Source organism: Nicotiana tabacum, chromosome 18, assembly GCF_000715075.1.
Source record: "Nicotiana tabacum cultivar K326 chromosome 18, ASM71507v2, whole genome shotgun sequence".
Lineage (NCBI taxonomy): Eukaryota > Viridiplantae > Streptophyta > Magnoliopsida > Solanales > Solanaceae > Nicotiana > Nicotiana tabacum.
Genome location: NC_134097.1, coordinates 4,160,955 through 4,177,463, shown reverse-complemented (window position 1 = coordinate 4,177,463; position 16,509 = coordinate 4,160,955). Strand labels below are relative to the sequence as shown.

At 34.1% G+C, this 16,509-nt stretch overlaps 1 protein-coding gene across 2 annotated transcripts; it reads right to left on the bottom strand.

Annotated features, from left to right (window-relative positions):
* Nucleotides 1-3,320: 3,320 nt before the first annotated feature.
* Nucleotides 3,321-14,525, bottom strand: LOC107800936 (uncharacterized). 2 transcript variants are annotated; one of them, XM_016624206.2, is made up of 14 exons: nt 14,261-14,525; nt 13,712-13,745; nt 13,393-13,608; nt 13,143-13,279; nt 12,856-13,005; nt 11,102-11,203; nt 8,411-8,575; nt 8,212-8,322; nt 6,753-6,850; nt 6,326-6,449; nt 6,067-6,156; nt 5,388-5,432; nt 4,357-4,680; nt 3,321-3,689 (listed from the first exon to the last, which is right to left on the bottom strand). In XM_016624206.2, exons 1-14 carry the CDS (start codon nt 14,294-14,296, stop codon nt 3,663-3,665), a joined length of 1,659 nt encoding a protein of 552 aa, XP_016479692.1. In that variant the 5' UTR covers nt 14,297-14,525; the 3' UTR covers nt 3,321-3,662. The 2 variants fall into 2 exon arrangements, with proteins under 2 accessions (XP_016479692.1, XP_016479691.1); XM_016624205.2 differs by having other exon boundaries at nt 13,393-13,626; nt 14,261-14,416.
* Between the last annotated feature and the right edge of the window lie 1,984 nt (nt 14,526-16,509).

The window sequence follows — 16,509 nt, the reverse complement described above, 5'->3', positions numbered from 1 at the left end:
TTTAAATTTTCTTTCTTTTCTTATCCTTAATTTCCTTTGAAGCCTCATAGATGTTAATTAGCTTTATTTATCTGATGAGTTATATACTAGTATTGTTTTATTTATTATAAATTGATTAATTTGTGCAACTTTCGTATTGTATTCGGGCTAAAGACCATCAATGGAGTTGTATACTAGTATTATTTACCTTCACGTCTACGAGACTCAAAAGGTCTTGTCTTTAATTTGGCACTATCGTTAATTGGCAAAGTTAACTAAAAGATAATGTTTATACGATTATGTCATTTAAAAGATAATGTCAATAATAAGTGAAATTAGTAAAAGAAAATATGATTATTACTGCTAGTAGGATTAAAATAACTTATTTCGAATTAAATATCGAAGAAAATCAAATGTTATATTAATTATATTGAGATTAGTGTACCAAACTATATTTGATATATTCATTTTAGTATAAAAGAATCACTTTTTCCTGTAAGATGTGAGCGCTCAGTAGTGGGGGCAGAGTTAGGAGGCGGAAGAGGGTTTATTCGAACCCCTTTCATCAGAAAATTATAATGTATAGATAACGCTAATCTATATCTATCTATATTATAAAAGCATGAATACAATGTCGGTTTACCAAAATGACATCATAATATTAAGCATAATAACTCATAATAAAAGGATATAACCAGAATTCTAGTTATTAGCCTTATAATCTTATTAGTTTTAGGACATAATACTACACATTAGGAATCCTTGTCTAATTCATATAAAATTAAACAAGTAAATATGTTTAGTCATGTAATCCTATTACTTTTAGGATATACTTCTTATGAATTCCTATTACTAATTTAATTTTAAAACGTATTATACTATCCTATTGCTAATTTAATTTGAGAATGTATTATATTGTCCAAATACATTTAGAAAAAGGAGGGCATATATTATTATAAAAGCATAAATACAATATTAATATACCAAAATTGCTGTAAAATATTAAGCGAAAGAACTCATAAGAAAAGGACATAATTGTAATAACCTATTTATTGGACTACAATACCTTTTATGCTAATTTTTAATATTTAAAATTTTAAAATTAATAAAATTTTATCTATTAAATTATTATTAAAAATATGTAAAAAAGTTTAATAAAATTAATTTTATAAGAATCCTCCGTATTGGCAGTACATTACCACTCTATAATGTCCAATAATAATATAAAATAAAAGTAATATTAAATGGACTGGATAAAGAGCTGAAATTGAGAAAAAGATACCCCACGTTAATATATTTTATTTTATATTTAAACTATTTTCCTACTAAAATAATATTTTTTAATCAAATTTTTGTGTAATATTTAAAAATACCCAATTATTAAACAACAACTAACAAATATTTAAGAATATAAATGTGTGATAAAGAGAGAAAAAAAAATGGTTGGTAAGAGTCAATACCACTAATGATTCTACAAACATAACGATCTAAAAGTGAAATGTCATATCAATCTTTTACTCTTTGAAAATAAAATTTATGGTGGATAAAATTATAATTAAGATTAAATATTCAAAACAAAAGATGAACTAATATTAAGATCTGAATCAACATAAAATAAATTATTTTTATGTTAAAACCAAATAATTAAAATTTTAAATTAATTATTTAGCAAGAGAATCCAATTCAATTATTTTTTAAATTCATCATATGAGTAAAATTCTTATTCAAGTTTAAAAAAATCTTAAGGTACATAAATGTATTCCATAAAAAGAGCGTTAGAGCACAAAGTAAAAAAGATAGTATATTATTGAGAATCAAAATGCTACACAAGTGTTTGAGGAAGCACAATCAAAGCTAAATCCTAATCAAGAACAAACTTTGAAGTTATAAAGAGTCGACTCCGGTATAACGGGATTATTCTTTGTAGATGCCTCCGGCAGAATCGAAATAATATTCCTATGTCATGCATTACTTGCAAATATCATATTAAGAGGCATGATACCATTGGCAATAATTACAAGTGGTGTACCAACAAGAATTTTATTGTGATCACCCACTTTAGATTTGATATACCTCTTCAAACAACTTAAATAATCATCACAAATATATTAAAGCAGAGCAATGGTGCTAAATTTATAAGGAAAGCAAAATTGATAATATGGGAAGAAGCACTTATGGCTAAGTGTCAAACGATCGAAATAATTGCCCAGAGTCCTAGAAATATATTGGATATTAATGAACTGTTTGGCGAAAAATTAATGATTTAGGAGGTGATTTATATCAAGTATTACCAGTAATTCCAAAACCGACAAAAGCAAAGACTTAAAAGCTATCTTGCCAAAGTTACACTTCTAGCCTCAAATGAAAAAAATTCAACTGGCAATAAGAACAATTAAGATTTTTGGCATATTTAAAAATGGCCGTGAAGATTGTTATTTTGAGTATGGTGATCAAAGAAAGGTCTAAAGATAATGTCAGAAGATAATGAAGTTTTATATTTTAAAGAATATTCAAGAAAGTGTTTACCAAAGAAAGGTCTAAAAGAAATTGATTTTTTTTAGTTACCAATGTTTCGACAGCTATAGCTCTTATTTTATTTTTCATTTATGATTAGGCTATCTACTTGGCATTCCTCTTACTGGCTCTAAATAATGGCTTCTAAAATATTCCACAGATTTCTACTCCAGGTGTCCCAAAATAGAAACTTGCAACAAAGATTCTTTTTTTAGCTAATCTTGAAACTGAAAAAAATCTCTGCACTACTAGGCATTTCTCTCACTGATATAAACGGACAGCACGTTGCATAAAGTATTTTGTATTCTCGCAGAGTCCGGGGAAAAGCCGCACTCGTAGAGTCCGGGGAAAAGCCGCACCCCTAGGGGTGTAATATAGATAGCCAAAGGACAACCCAGTGGATAAAGCATCCCGCATTCATGTAGAATCCGGGAAAGGGCCGCACCCTTAAGGGTGTGATGTTGATAGTCTACCTTAATGCAAGCATTATTGGCTCCTTTCACGACTCGAATTAGTGACATGTACGTCACATGGAGACAACTTAAATCAGCCCTATCTTTAACATATTGAAATGAAGCTTCATACCAACAATGAAAACTAACCATATAAACTCTTGTGGAGCCTAATGTGCTAATAAACACAATAAAAAATGCTACCATTAAACTGAATTGACAAAACTAAAATTTCAAGCATATGTTTAGTTCTATCTTCTTTAAAGTACAACTTACACTAACAAAAGACTAGAAGTAAATCCAAGTGATAGCAAAATGGATTCTGCAAGATGTTTCAAAATTCTATCATCAGCTTCTTTATGTGTTAGACATGTATAAAGTACTAGTTCATATATTTTATTCTGATAGTTGCAAGAAGAATTGACTACTATTCATTTACTATGAATACTGCCCCCTATAGACTTACTTTCCCTCCGTAAAAACAACAACAACAACATACCCAGTATTATCCCATACCGTGAGGTCTGGCCTCCATAAAAACAACTATGCTACAATAAAGAACAAGGGAATATGCTACAATCATTAGATGCTAATGAATCTACCAAAAATATCAGCAAAATTGCTTCCAGAAATGAGTTGTCCAAGAATATCCAGGTCTCCATAAAAGTTAGTATACTGGTTTATGAGCCCTTAGCATTGGCAATATGATAGCTGCAATCAATTCCTGAACAAATTTGATGGAACCTGTAAACAAAACTTCATATCAGTGGAGAGCCGCGAAAGAGAGAGATATCATACAACTCAGGCACTGAAATCAATTCTACGGATAAGGGATCAGAGGGGCAAAATATTGATTGGTGCACAAGGCATTCCCCGTTCACGCAGGGTCCGGGGAAGGGCCGCACCCGAGGGGTGTAATGTAGGCAGTCTACCCTAATGCAAGCATTAGTGGCAGCTTTCACAGCTTGATCAAAATTCATAATCTAGAACAGTCCAAATTTCATGATTCATTGTTCTGTAAACTAGATGACTGAGTACTAGGTCTTCGCCAAAACTATTTCAACTGGAAAAAAAAAAACTGCCTAAATAAAGGAAAAATCCCCCCCCCCCGGGGGGCAACACAACCCATCCCCAGTTCAAATTAAAATGAACAGATATTATTTATGATATTTCAAATCTTATAGCATCTTTTCACATTTCAAAACACTTTTTGAACGATTTCTTTACGAAACTCAATATGATTATATTCATGCATTACAATCTTAATAACACACAAATCAAACTAAGTCATATGTATTGAGATAGACGGATAGAAACTTCAAGAAAGTGCTGGAGGCAAATTTCTGCACATGTTGTCTAAAGTAGTAATATAATGGACATGACCAAACGTTTAAAGGGAAAGAAAATTTACCTTTAGATGGTGTGGCATGATTTTTATATCAAAGGGCACGTGAAGCCAAGCCTCAGGCGGATAGTACAAAAAGTTCTCCGGCTTACTAGTATAGATATCTGCATATTGATGTATGTGATAAGCAAAGGCAGACTCCTGACCAGTGTCAGTGAGGAATGTAGCTCCAAATGATTTATTGAACATTCCCTTCATTTTGTAGCGAGTCTTCTGTCTCTCTTCATTGAGTTCCCTAAGGAGAGACTTGTAGTATGCTTCACTTGTATCTCTATTAGTTACTGTAGCATGTAGTCTGCCAAGAAGTTCTTGTATTATGTGAAACTTCGCCTGAATTGGGAGGGACAAAAAGAGAACAAGGCTAGTTAGTACCAAAACTGAAATAGTAAACGAGAAGAAACAATCTGCCATAAAAGTAGGACGGTTTATATAACGCATGGATAATGTAATTCTATTTACTGGCAACATCTTCTGATGAGACATATGGCCAAATAAAAGTAAGTCAACCAATACATCGAGAAAAATGTACGTTAAACTAGTTTGAAGCAGTTTACGGAGAAAACTTACTGTTCTAATTGAACAATCTGCTTAGATAATACGTAGTTCATTTAAGTAGAGTGCAAGATCGCCAAGACAAATCAATGGAAATAGTTGGTGATTTCTCTAATGAGACATTAACCCAAGGAAACACACATATTGAGAAATTAAATTGATAAGCGTTTCAATGTGAACATGGATGCTAAGTGCAAACTAGGGAAGAAACAGGAATAAGAATATGCTCTAGGAAGGTAAGGATATTTCGTATAGATCTGCCAAAGTACATTCAAAACCTTCTAAAATTCAATGTAGCCACAAAATGATACTGCATCATACTATGGTCTTCCAATATCATGAAATGTGGGAATTGGAGAATAAAATAATCAAGTCATATATAAAACATGAAATCAGAATCAGAACCTTTCTTGCAGCACATATCATATAATTCTATAAATGAACATGAAGTTTCAAGTAAATGACGAAAGACTATCAAGTTGTACCTGTTCAAATCTGTATGTATTGTCATTCTGAATTACGATCTCATTCTGGAAACAACAAAAAACAACAAGAATTAACTAGATTTTGATCAACATAAGACGAGTATAGGACATTTGACACCACAAAAAAAAACACACATGCGACCCCCCCCCCCCCTCCACACACACACACACACAAAATAGATTCTGCAACAAGGTGTTAATAAAGATAGCACTAACTGAAGCATTTAATTGCACCCAAGGGAGTGGCCTAGTGGTCGATGAGTGAGTGCAGACCAGTGTTTTAAAAGGCATTTTTGGGACAAGTTCTAGGGCGGGCTATACAAGTGGTTTAAAATAATAATAACTTATAATGTACAGATTTCTCCATATTGAAATCAAGAGTTTGCACTTCAACAATTTGCAATGGACGGGCAGGGGCAAAGATTTCTGGGTGGAAAACCAATGATCTTTATAGCTAAATAGAGGTGGTTTATTTATATTAATTTACATTTTTAGAAGCTATATAAGGAGTACAACAAGCCACCCTTTTTAATGATTAAAGTTATTTATCGAATGATTGAAAAAATTATTTAAATCCCCAAATAGTAATAGTATGATACAAAGTGGTACAGATGGGAGACTACGACAAACACAACAATAGGTGAAACACAAACAGAACAAAAACTAAAAGAAAGCATACCTTCAATTCATGGATGATGGCAGCAGTTCGCCACCCTGCTTTTGAAGGCCCTCTGAGATCACTAAAGAGGTGATCCCCAAAATATATCACCTAAAGTTTCATGAGAGTATATCTCAGTAATGTAATGAAGAGGTAGAAAAATGAACTGGATAATACACACAAACAAGATGGTCTGCCTAAGTTGACTTATCAAACTCGCATGTAACAGAATAAAAAGTTCCCCTGCCATGAAAAAACCGTAGTATTTTGTTAGGCGTACCTCTGGACCTTTCCACTTTGTAATCTGCAAGAATGTTTTAAGGCATCCATGGTAGTAAATTTTACCGGGAAAAAAAGTATCAACTTTCGTAAAAGCCAACGTGTCCTTCTCCACATCATAGCAGCTGCATAAACATCCAATAAATACAATGAGGGCAGTACTGTATATGAGAGTATTATGGAATGTTTTATATAGCATGAATTGAGTTCTTTTTATGGTGGGTGGGTATGGCATAGTTGGAACCAATGTCACATGCAAGGAAAATTTGACAGAAAATTTAATGGTAGAGAAAGAGAGAGAGAGAGAGAAAGAGAGAGAGAGAGAGAGCACAGCTGTATCTTTTTATGGTGGGTGGGGATGGCATAGTTGGAACCAATGTCATATGCAAGGAAAACTTGACAGAAAATTTAATGGTAGAGAACCAAACCGAAATGGATGGTCAGATTTGTAAAAGGCTGGCTTGTTTGCTTTAGCAATTACAACATCAAAAAGTTCCCTCCAGGAGTCTTGCTGACCCAATGAATCCTAATGAAACACAAACCAAATAGAAAAGGTGTCAGATCAGAGAATCCAGACTGATGGAACAAAATAACAATGAAAATACAATCAAAGCAGACTCGAAAAGAGAAGACACAAATATCAAACTGTATGTTCCAAGGGGAAAATGAGGATAGGCTCATCGGTAGCACCAAAATCTTGATTCATCTAATAATGTTAATGCCCATAACTGCAAATTAAAAGAAGTGGTAATACAGCGCGCACTTCGTTAAGAAAATAAAACTTGGGTCTAACTCGACATCAAAAGCTAGCTATTGGTGAGAATTATTCAAGAGCATATAAGGAGACTATAATCCATACACTTAACTGAATTAACACCCTCTAGCACGGTCAGGACAGAACATTTGGAGCATGGAATGACATAACATGGTTGGTCCAACATGGGCTAGCCCAACACCAGGGATGGATCCGCCTCCACAACCATGTTAATAAAATGGACTTTAGGCCAAACTCAGCCTCAAAATCTAGTTGATATGGTGAGAATTAGCCAAGACGATGAAAAGAGACTACAACTCATACACTTAACAGAACTGTTGTGGGATTCTGACACACCTAAACTATACTTCGAACTAATATATTCGTGTCACAAACAAAAGCAAATTGCTTCATCAAATCTGTAACTCCAGAAAAAGAGAATTGAGAAACAGTTACATATTATACAGTCTAAAGCACTTGAATGAAGCATGAAAAGAAAGACTGAACCAATGCCAAAAAAAATATTCAAATAACGCTGTCACTTCCCAGACGGGCTAGACCAAAAATTATACATGAAGAGAATGTGTGGGTGCTTCATTACCAGAATATACACACGCCTGTAGAATAATCACACAGATACAGAGTTACACATGTATACAGTGAATTCAAGGGAAAGTTGAGAATAAGAAAAGGAAATAGCAGATCACAAAAAAATGATTTTCTGCTATGGGTCTTCTAGGTGTCAAGTAATTATTAAAAAGAAGAGAAAAAAAGAGGATGCCAGCACTAACTAATTTCCACCACCAACCCCCAGCTCCTTTTCTGCACTCCATAGTCCACTTATGCAACTAGAGTTAAATCGCCAGTAAAAGACAACCACGTTTCAGCTAGTTGAGGTCAAATTTCAGTGCAAAGAGTGTTCTTATATTCTCTATATACATTCCACAGACAAACACAAACTTATGAACATAGTCTGCTGATGTCACATGTAAACCAAAATGGTAATGAAGTTCCAAGAAAAGTATAGGTTTGAATAAAAATTATCCAGGGAAGGTACTATTGCACATGAAGAAAATGAGCAATCCATATTAAGCCAAAATCAATTATAATATTTTTTTCCCACTTGAAAATACCTGCAACATAAAGCGCATCCCTCCATCCACAAAATAAAAGGGAGAGTTGGTCAACAAGAATAGTTTCTTTCCTTTATCCTTCAGCATCCTTAGAAAGCGTAGTAGTTGATCCTGGAAGAGATAAGTGCAAAAATTAGGTCTAGACGCTGAAAGTTCTAAAAAGTTGCTAAATGTACAAAGCAAGTACAGTTATACTTACATTCTTTACAAGGTATCTGGGGGGATCAGCAAGTATCCCTCTGTGAACTAAACCGCTATTATGAACATACTGTATCGCTCGATTCACATCTTCATATACATAACGAGCATCAAATTCCAATTTAGCATCAACAAAATGTTGCACAATGTCAGCAATAAGGCATGCCTGCAAAGAAGAAAATAAAGAGAACCCAAGAGGTCAGAAAGTCAATAATAAAAACCTTCAACTATGTCTCTAATTGCATCTTTCTACTTTATTTAAAGATCACATTCTTAAAGCATAGAGACATTCAACATCCCTATTGCACTGTAAATATTAATTTGTTACAACACAAAGCCATAAGGTATGACTACCCAAGTGTCCAAGATAAATGGCTCTAATCTTGGATCTTGTAACCAGATTTTAAATCAGAAATATCGTTGTATCATTTTCCACTATCATTATATACAGCATTTTCCTCTATCCTAAATTCACTAATTTCAGCCATCTTCAAACTGCACCTACGAAGGGTCTTGATCCATCGCCCAAACCCCACTCCGCAACAAAAAGGACAGCAGATAAGGTTCTTAGATGCATATCAGACATACTAGTAGATTGAACCAAAGAACTGCTGACTAATGCGATATCATTCTCTTGAGGAAAAACAAAACAACGGGCATAGCACCATTTGTAGAACAATCAGGTACATATTAGTCTAACATAGGCAATTAAGGCCTATGAGGTGCAAATGAGTCAAACGCCTTATTCTGACAATCTTACTTAAGCAACTTTGTTCTTCTCTTCTTTTTTTATTTCAAAAGAAAGGTAGCTTTATTAACGAGTACAAAGAAGGTATTAAAATGGTACAAGAGAAAGGACTGAAAATACTTCTAAAGATTGAAGAAATATATAAGTTCAAATAAAGATTCAAAATCAGTAAAAATACTTCTTACACCAATAGAAATTAAGACATCTGGACCTCACAGAAAACATATCCTTTGTCCTGTAAGAGAAACATTTGGACTTGAGCAACTTTGTTATTGTAGTTCTTTCTTAAGATTTTGATACCTTTCTCGGCCTTTTGGCTAAGATCAAGTGCAAATTCTTTTTTAAGATCTGCAATCATTGCCTAGTTTAGGTGTTTAACCAGTAAGCAAAGCAGCCAGAACAAGGGTAAAGAAGCAACCAGGAAATTGAGATTAGAGGCTCTATCACATTATCGATGTGCTAAACTTTTTTGAGAACTTAAATCAGAGACTCCAAATGGAAGGCTAGAAGAAACCCAAAAGTGGTACTCCTCCGTTTTAAGAAGAAAGAAAGACTTTTGGCACATAGCGAAAGTACTTTTAGAATTTGTGGCCTTAAGCATTTCTTGATATTTCTATGGCTATAAGAGAATGTCATTAAGGGTAAAATGGATAATTTATAGTTAAAGAGTTCCCACATATAGAAATGTATCATTCTTCTTGGATCAGACAAAAAGAATGCAACAGATGGGAGTATTACTTTCAAGGAAGATCAGTCTGCTATGGACTTCGGAAGAAAATTTGCAACTGATTTTACTTGGGCTCGGTTTAGGGAAGAACAGACTAAAATCAGATCAAACCTACAGGTTCTGCTATGCTGAACAATGAGCAGAAATACAGAAAAAGTATGCTTATTATCAATTATTTTTGTGAAGAAATTTAAAAGAGAGAGAGAGAGAGACTTGAATCTACCATATCTTCCTCTTCTTTCCCCCTATCCCATATCGTCCTCTTCTCTTCGTTCTTTTTCTTATTTCCTGATCAGGCATATCGTCCTCTCATTTTTTTTCTGATCACGCAGATCTTTCTCTTTTCTTTTCATTGCCACATCCCAAATATGCTTCTTTACAAAATTCACAATTCACGAGAAGTGGAAGGTTTGTTTTAAATGTTAATCAATAATGCCCTTTTATAAGTAATCATGTAGAGAAATTTAAAGTGTTCATGTATTGTAAATAATCTCATAAAAAATGGAGTCTTGGAATCAAATTAACCATAAATACGTGACGTTTCATCCATTATAAAAATGAGCTACAAAGTTATGGGATGAATTTAGCACAAAATTATCCCCTTTTCTTTTATGTAAAAACAAAAGGTATCTTTTAATAAAAGTCAGCTGATCGTCCAACTAACAGATACATCAGAGAGCCTAAACCAAATCAAAGAGCTGACCTATGAGCACTAAAGACAGTTTTAAACTATCCAATTGGAAAACAACCAAGTTGGTTTTGGAGGGGAACATGGAGTACAAGAAGACGGCAATATCTACCTGTACCACCCGACTTAAGAATTTGCTCTTGAGCATGACTATTTCTTTTTTTTTTTCTTTCTTTTTTTTGGTAATGCATTTGACTATCAATTGTAGTAAGAAATGATTTGATTCAATCAGTTCAAGAGGAAAGCAACAAGTTTGCACATGGTTGCTGCAACTTACAGCAAATAGTCGTATTGCCATACTGTATAGCTAGTGTCTAAATGATGTTCTCTTAATTTCTTAATCATTTGTCACCAATATTTTTCATGATTCGAAGACCCATGCAACTACACATAATACATATACATGCCCAATGAGTGCAATCTCGTTATTGATATCAAATGAGTTCTTAAAGCGTTAAAAAGCCAATATTAAAAGGAAAACTGTCAAACGCCTAACACATATTAGAGATCAATAAACTAATAAACTAACCTCACTAAAGCAGAAGAAATCCATCAAACAGACTAGTTCCCGCGCCTGATCACGGCCAATATGTCTTGTACCATACATCTCATCAATTTCCTCCCGGCTGAGCTGCAAAATTTAACATCATTGAGCGTCAGATTATCAACTATTAGATTGTTTCCGGTGTTAACAAATTTCTGATACATAGGACAAATCAACTAGCAAGGCATCCAACTTCCAATAGCAACCCAATATTGAAGAAGGCATCCACATCTCTTGGGGGTTTATGCAACCCCCCCCCCCCCCCAAAAAAAAAAACCACGATATACTCCAATCCTTCCTGGCCCATAGTTCAAGCAGCCTATTTTTTGGCCTTTGGATGGACAAGTGTAGATGGGCTTTAAGAAAAAGAATGTCTGTTCTCAACAGCATAGATGTTATATTCCTTTTCTTCTTCTTTTCCTCTTTGTTTTTATAATTCAAATTTATTTTACTACTACTGCACCAAGCCGCTCTCGATACACGACAAGAGAGTGCATTAGAATACTAAACACTTAGCCAACTATCTACCTATCACAGAAATATAGATGTAAGATATGTAACAATCTTGATTTTTGATGAGGTAAATTTAATAGTCTTGATAAACTATCTTTGTGGAGCTAATGGAAAGACCCACCCATGGATGCTCTCATCAAATCAGTTTACTCAGTTTTAAGAGCATACATTCTTAATAGCTTTCTCTCCAGCTACGCCTGCCCGTCTTACCTCACCTTATGTCATGCCGCCCTTTCCCATTATGTACTTTTTGCTCTTTTGTGCCATATTTATTTTCAAGGCTTTTTCAATTTGTTCATCATTTCCGTTGCTTTTATCACATCTTCTAAATTAATTTTTCGTAATATCAATAATAATAATATTTCTATTTCACCTGTTATCAAAGATAATATCGCTATTCTGTCACATGTTAATCTAACATATGAAGGAAAAAAATAATCTACTAAACAAATACTAATCAATTATAATATATATATATAAAGAAAAATTAGGATGTTATAAGGAACTGAAATGGGAATATTTTTCTTTCTTTTTTTTTTTTTTTTGATAACGGAGAAATTCCCAAGGGTTGTGGCACATGGTTCGAAACTCGGTGGATAATGAGCCCGCCCCTCTACCCTTCTCCATTTAAACCCCAAACTCTTCCCTGCACAAGGTTCAACCAGTGCAGACCAACACATCATGAACTGCGCTCTTACCACTAGACCAAATCCCTAAGGCCTAAACGAGAATATTAAAATTAAAAATTTTAAGACCTGCCCCTCCTTACTCGCACCCCTGCATGCAAAGTCTTCCTATCAATGATGCTCTTCAGCCTCCTGTATACATGGATGAAGATTAATTTTCCGTTTTTCTTTTTAAAGTTTTGAGGCACCCAGATGATTCCTATTCGTATAGATTTTCTTTTTTCCTATTCGTATAGATGATTGCAATTCATTTTTTTTTTGGGTAGAGAATCATATATTTTATGTGGATTCTATACTTTTTGGAATACCTATTGTATGCGGCGCTTTTTCCCCACAACATCAATAAAATACTTCATTCCCATGAAAATGATGCCATTCAGCTTCTCACTACCAAATACTAGTCATCGCCAAAGAATACAATTATTTTATGATTTTATCCATTTAATGAAATAAATAACTAGATAGATAAGGTATTCCCAATGTTTTCCATGAAATAAATCAAAAGCACAACAACAACAACAGGAGCTTGTTGAACTTCACCTTGCACCTGCCATAGTAGCATCCGTCAAGCTCAATTGACCCGAAAAAGTCCAACTTCATAAGACACCCCCTCGATTTGTCATAGTATAACCCTCTGATGGGAAAACTAGGATCATACTTAAATCCCAAGCAAGTATCAGGATATTTGAACTGAAGCACAAAATGAACAAGAGAGTAATCCATCATCAACCAGGTAGTTTACTCTCCACAAACATAATCCAATATGTACTTTTTTTTAAGATTATTTTTGGAAATAGTTACCACAAGGAAAGAGTACAAGAACAAACCTCGCTAACTAGATGTTGTTTTGCAAGATCATAAATCAAGCTCTGTAAATTGGAGGAGTAATGCGCCAACGTGTAATCATAGTCGAATCCATAGACTTCTATGCTATCCAGCCGCACGTTCTTATTGACGTATACACCTAAAAGTAAAACGTTATCAGCCACCTAAATTCAATCCAATCCTCAAATAGTAGTAGAAGTTCGCATAGAAGGTTAAATGTACTACAGAATGAGAGGAGAAAACGCGGGTAACCTTTAGGATTCATTTTGGGCATTTGTTTCAGCGCATCAGGAATCTTTAGAAACCTCTCCTTTGCAGCATTGTATTCTACCCTAATTTTCACAATTTCTTCCTCGGAAAGTGGATCATTGGCATTTACTAACAAGTTTTCTTGGTCCACCGACTTCAATATTTTCTGCTCTGACGACGCTAAATTACTATATCGATGATAACTGCCTCCTCCAAACCCTGCATTTCCAAGAAAAACTGCAACCGCATTACAGCAGAGCTACTTACAAATCCAACACAAAAGATCTTTAAACAAGAACACAACAGAGGAGAAAACAAGTACCTTCTTTACATCCATAATGAGAAAAACTTGTCCTCTGCAGCAAAATTTGCTACTATCAGCGACACTATCAAAATGATATTCATATCTATGATCCAAATGATAATACACAAACACCTACAGAGACATATGCCATACACAAGTTCAAATAGGTACTCAGCAATAGAATTTGCCACCTTAAGCGACACAATATAAAACTGAAGCAAAAAAGAAAAATATGCTACCATAAATAATACCTATCAAAAGGGTATTCTTGTCCTCTCATTACGCACAATTAAACCACAAAAGAAAACCTAGTTACACAAGATTACGGGGGTATGAAGTCCTATGAAGTGCATATGTTTATAAGTAAGCTTTTTTTTAACACAAACCCACATAAATAAATTATAAACAAGACATGTATAAAGCTCGTCCATTGCAATAACCAAGGGAAAAAAAGGGTACTCATATCTATGACCGAAATGCTGATTTTAAACAAAAAAAAAGGCCATTAAAGAAAATATACAAAACCCAGGAACAATACATAGAAAAGAGAGGTAAAAGAAAGCTTACAAGAAGAGAAGAACGGAGCCTGCGAAGGCATGCCATTGCAAAGATGGCGCCTTCAGCAGAAGATGGAAATTGAGAAAATGAATTGTGGGAAATTGATGGTATTTTTTAATTGAATAGTAAGTATACTATAGTAGGCCTCCACGGTACAATTAAGGACACGGGTATGTTGACTGTACTAAGCAAAATCACGTTTCTCTAGGTTCGTCTTTCTTTTTTTTCTAGTAGTGCTGAAAAGTCGGGTGCCAACTACAAACCTTGCACAAGTGCTAGTAATTGGAAATTTGAAAAAACAAATTCCCTTTTTGTAGAGGTGGGAGGGGATCTTTTTCCTTTGTTATAGATTTATCCTGATTTGTTTAAAGTGTTCAATCATAAAAATAAAAGATTAAACAAGTATAGAGAGAAACTGATATATTGTTCAAACTTTAAACTTATGTACATAATGAACTGAATTCTCCTCTATTTATAGAAGAAAGAAAGTTATTGTGTAAGTTGTTAATGCAAGCTGCTGTGTAAGCTGTTGTGTAAGCTGCTACTGCAAGCTGCTTGTAAGCTGCTTCTAAGCTGTTGCTCCAAGCTGCTTGTAAGTTATTGTGCCAGATATAGATAATCTTCTACCATGGGTAATATTTATCCATAACGGAGTACCGAAAGGATAAGCTTTTTCATGAGGCTTATTTCCAATAGAGTACTAAATAGATAAACATATTTACGGCGGAGTCTCATATGGATAAGCTTCTTCAGGAAGCTTATTTACAACGGAGTACTAAATGAACATCCATAATATAATATATTTATAACACTCCCCCTTGGATATTCATTAAAAGATAATATGCCTCATTAAAACCTTACTAGGAAAAAAACTTGTGGGAAAAAATCATAGTGAAGGAAAAAGAGTACACATATTTAGTAATATGCATTGCTAGCTGCCTCATTAAAAACTTTATAAGGAAAACCCTGTGGAAAAAAACCTTAGTAAGGAAAAAAGAGTACATCGCGTATTTTACTCCCCCTGATGAAAACCTTGTTTCAAATATTTAAGTCTCTGCATTTCAATCTTGTATACCATCTTCTCAAAAGTTGAAGTTGGTAAAGATTTAGTGAATAAATCTGCCGGATTGTTACTTGAACGGATTTGCTGCACATCAATCTCACAATTTTTCTGAAGATCGTGTGTGTAGAATAATTTTGGTGAAATGTGTTTCGTTCTATCTCCTTTTATAAATCCTCCCTTCAATTGGGCTATGCATGCAGCATTGTCTTCGTATAAAATTGTGGGTCTTTTCTCACATTTCAAACCACATTTTTCTCGAATAAAATGAATTATTGATCTTAACCATACGCATTCCCTACTTGCTTCATGAATAGCTATTATTTCAGCATGATTTGAAGAAGTAGCAACAATAGACTGCTTTGTGGAACGCCATGATATGATAGTACCTCCACATGTAAAAACGTACCCGGTTTGAGATCTAGTTTTATGGGGATCCGATAAATAACCTACATCTGCATAACTAACAAGATATGCACTATCTTTGTTAGCATAAAACAAACTCATATCAAAAGTTCCCTTTAAATATCGCAATATATGCTTAATCCCGTTCCAATGTCTCCATGTAGGAGAAGAACTTTATTTTTGCTAGTAAATTAACAGAAAATGCTATGTCAGGCCTTGTAGCATTAGCAAGATACATTAGTGCATCAATTGAACTGAGATAGGGTACTTCGGGACCAAGGAATTTCTCGTCCTCTTCTGGATGTCGGAACAAATCTTTATTCACTTCAAGTGATCGAACAACCATTGGTGTACTCAATGGGTGCGCTTTGTCCATGTAAAAGCATTTTAAGACCCTTTCTGTATAGGCAGATTGATGGATAAAGATCTCGTATGCTAAATGTTCAATTTGCAGACCAAGACAAAGTTTTGTCTTTCCAAGATCTTTCATCTCAAATTCTTTCTTAAGATATTCAATTGCCTTTTGGAGCTCTTCTGAAGTTCCAACAAGATTTATGTCATCAACATAAACAGCAAGTATAACAAATTCTGAAGCCATTTTTCTTTATAAAAATACATGGACAAATAACATCATTTGTATAACCCTCTTTCAGCAAATATTCACTGAGGCGATTATACCACATGCGCCCAGATTGCTTTAAACCGTACAAAGATCTTTGTAATCTGATTGAGTACATTTCCTGATATTTTGAATATGCTTCAGGGATTTTCATGTAAATTTCATTATCAAGTG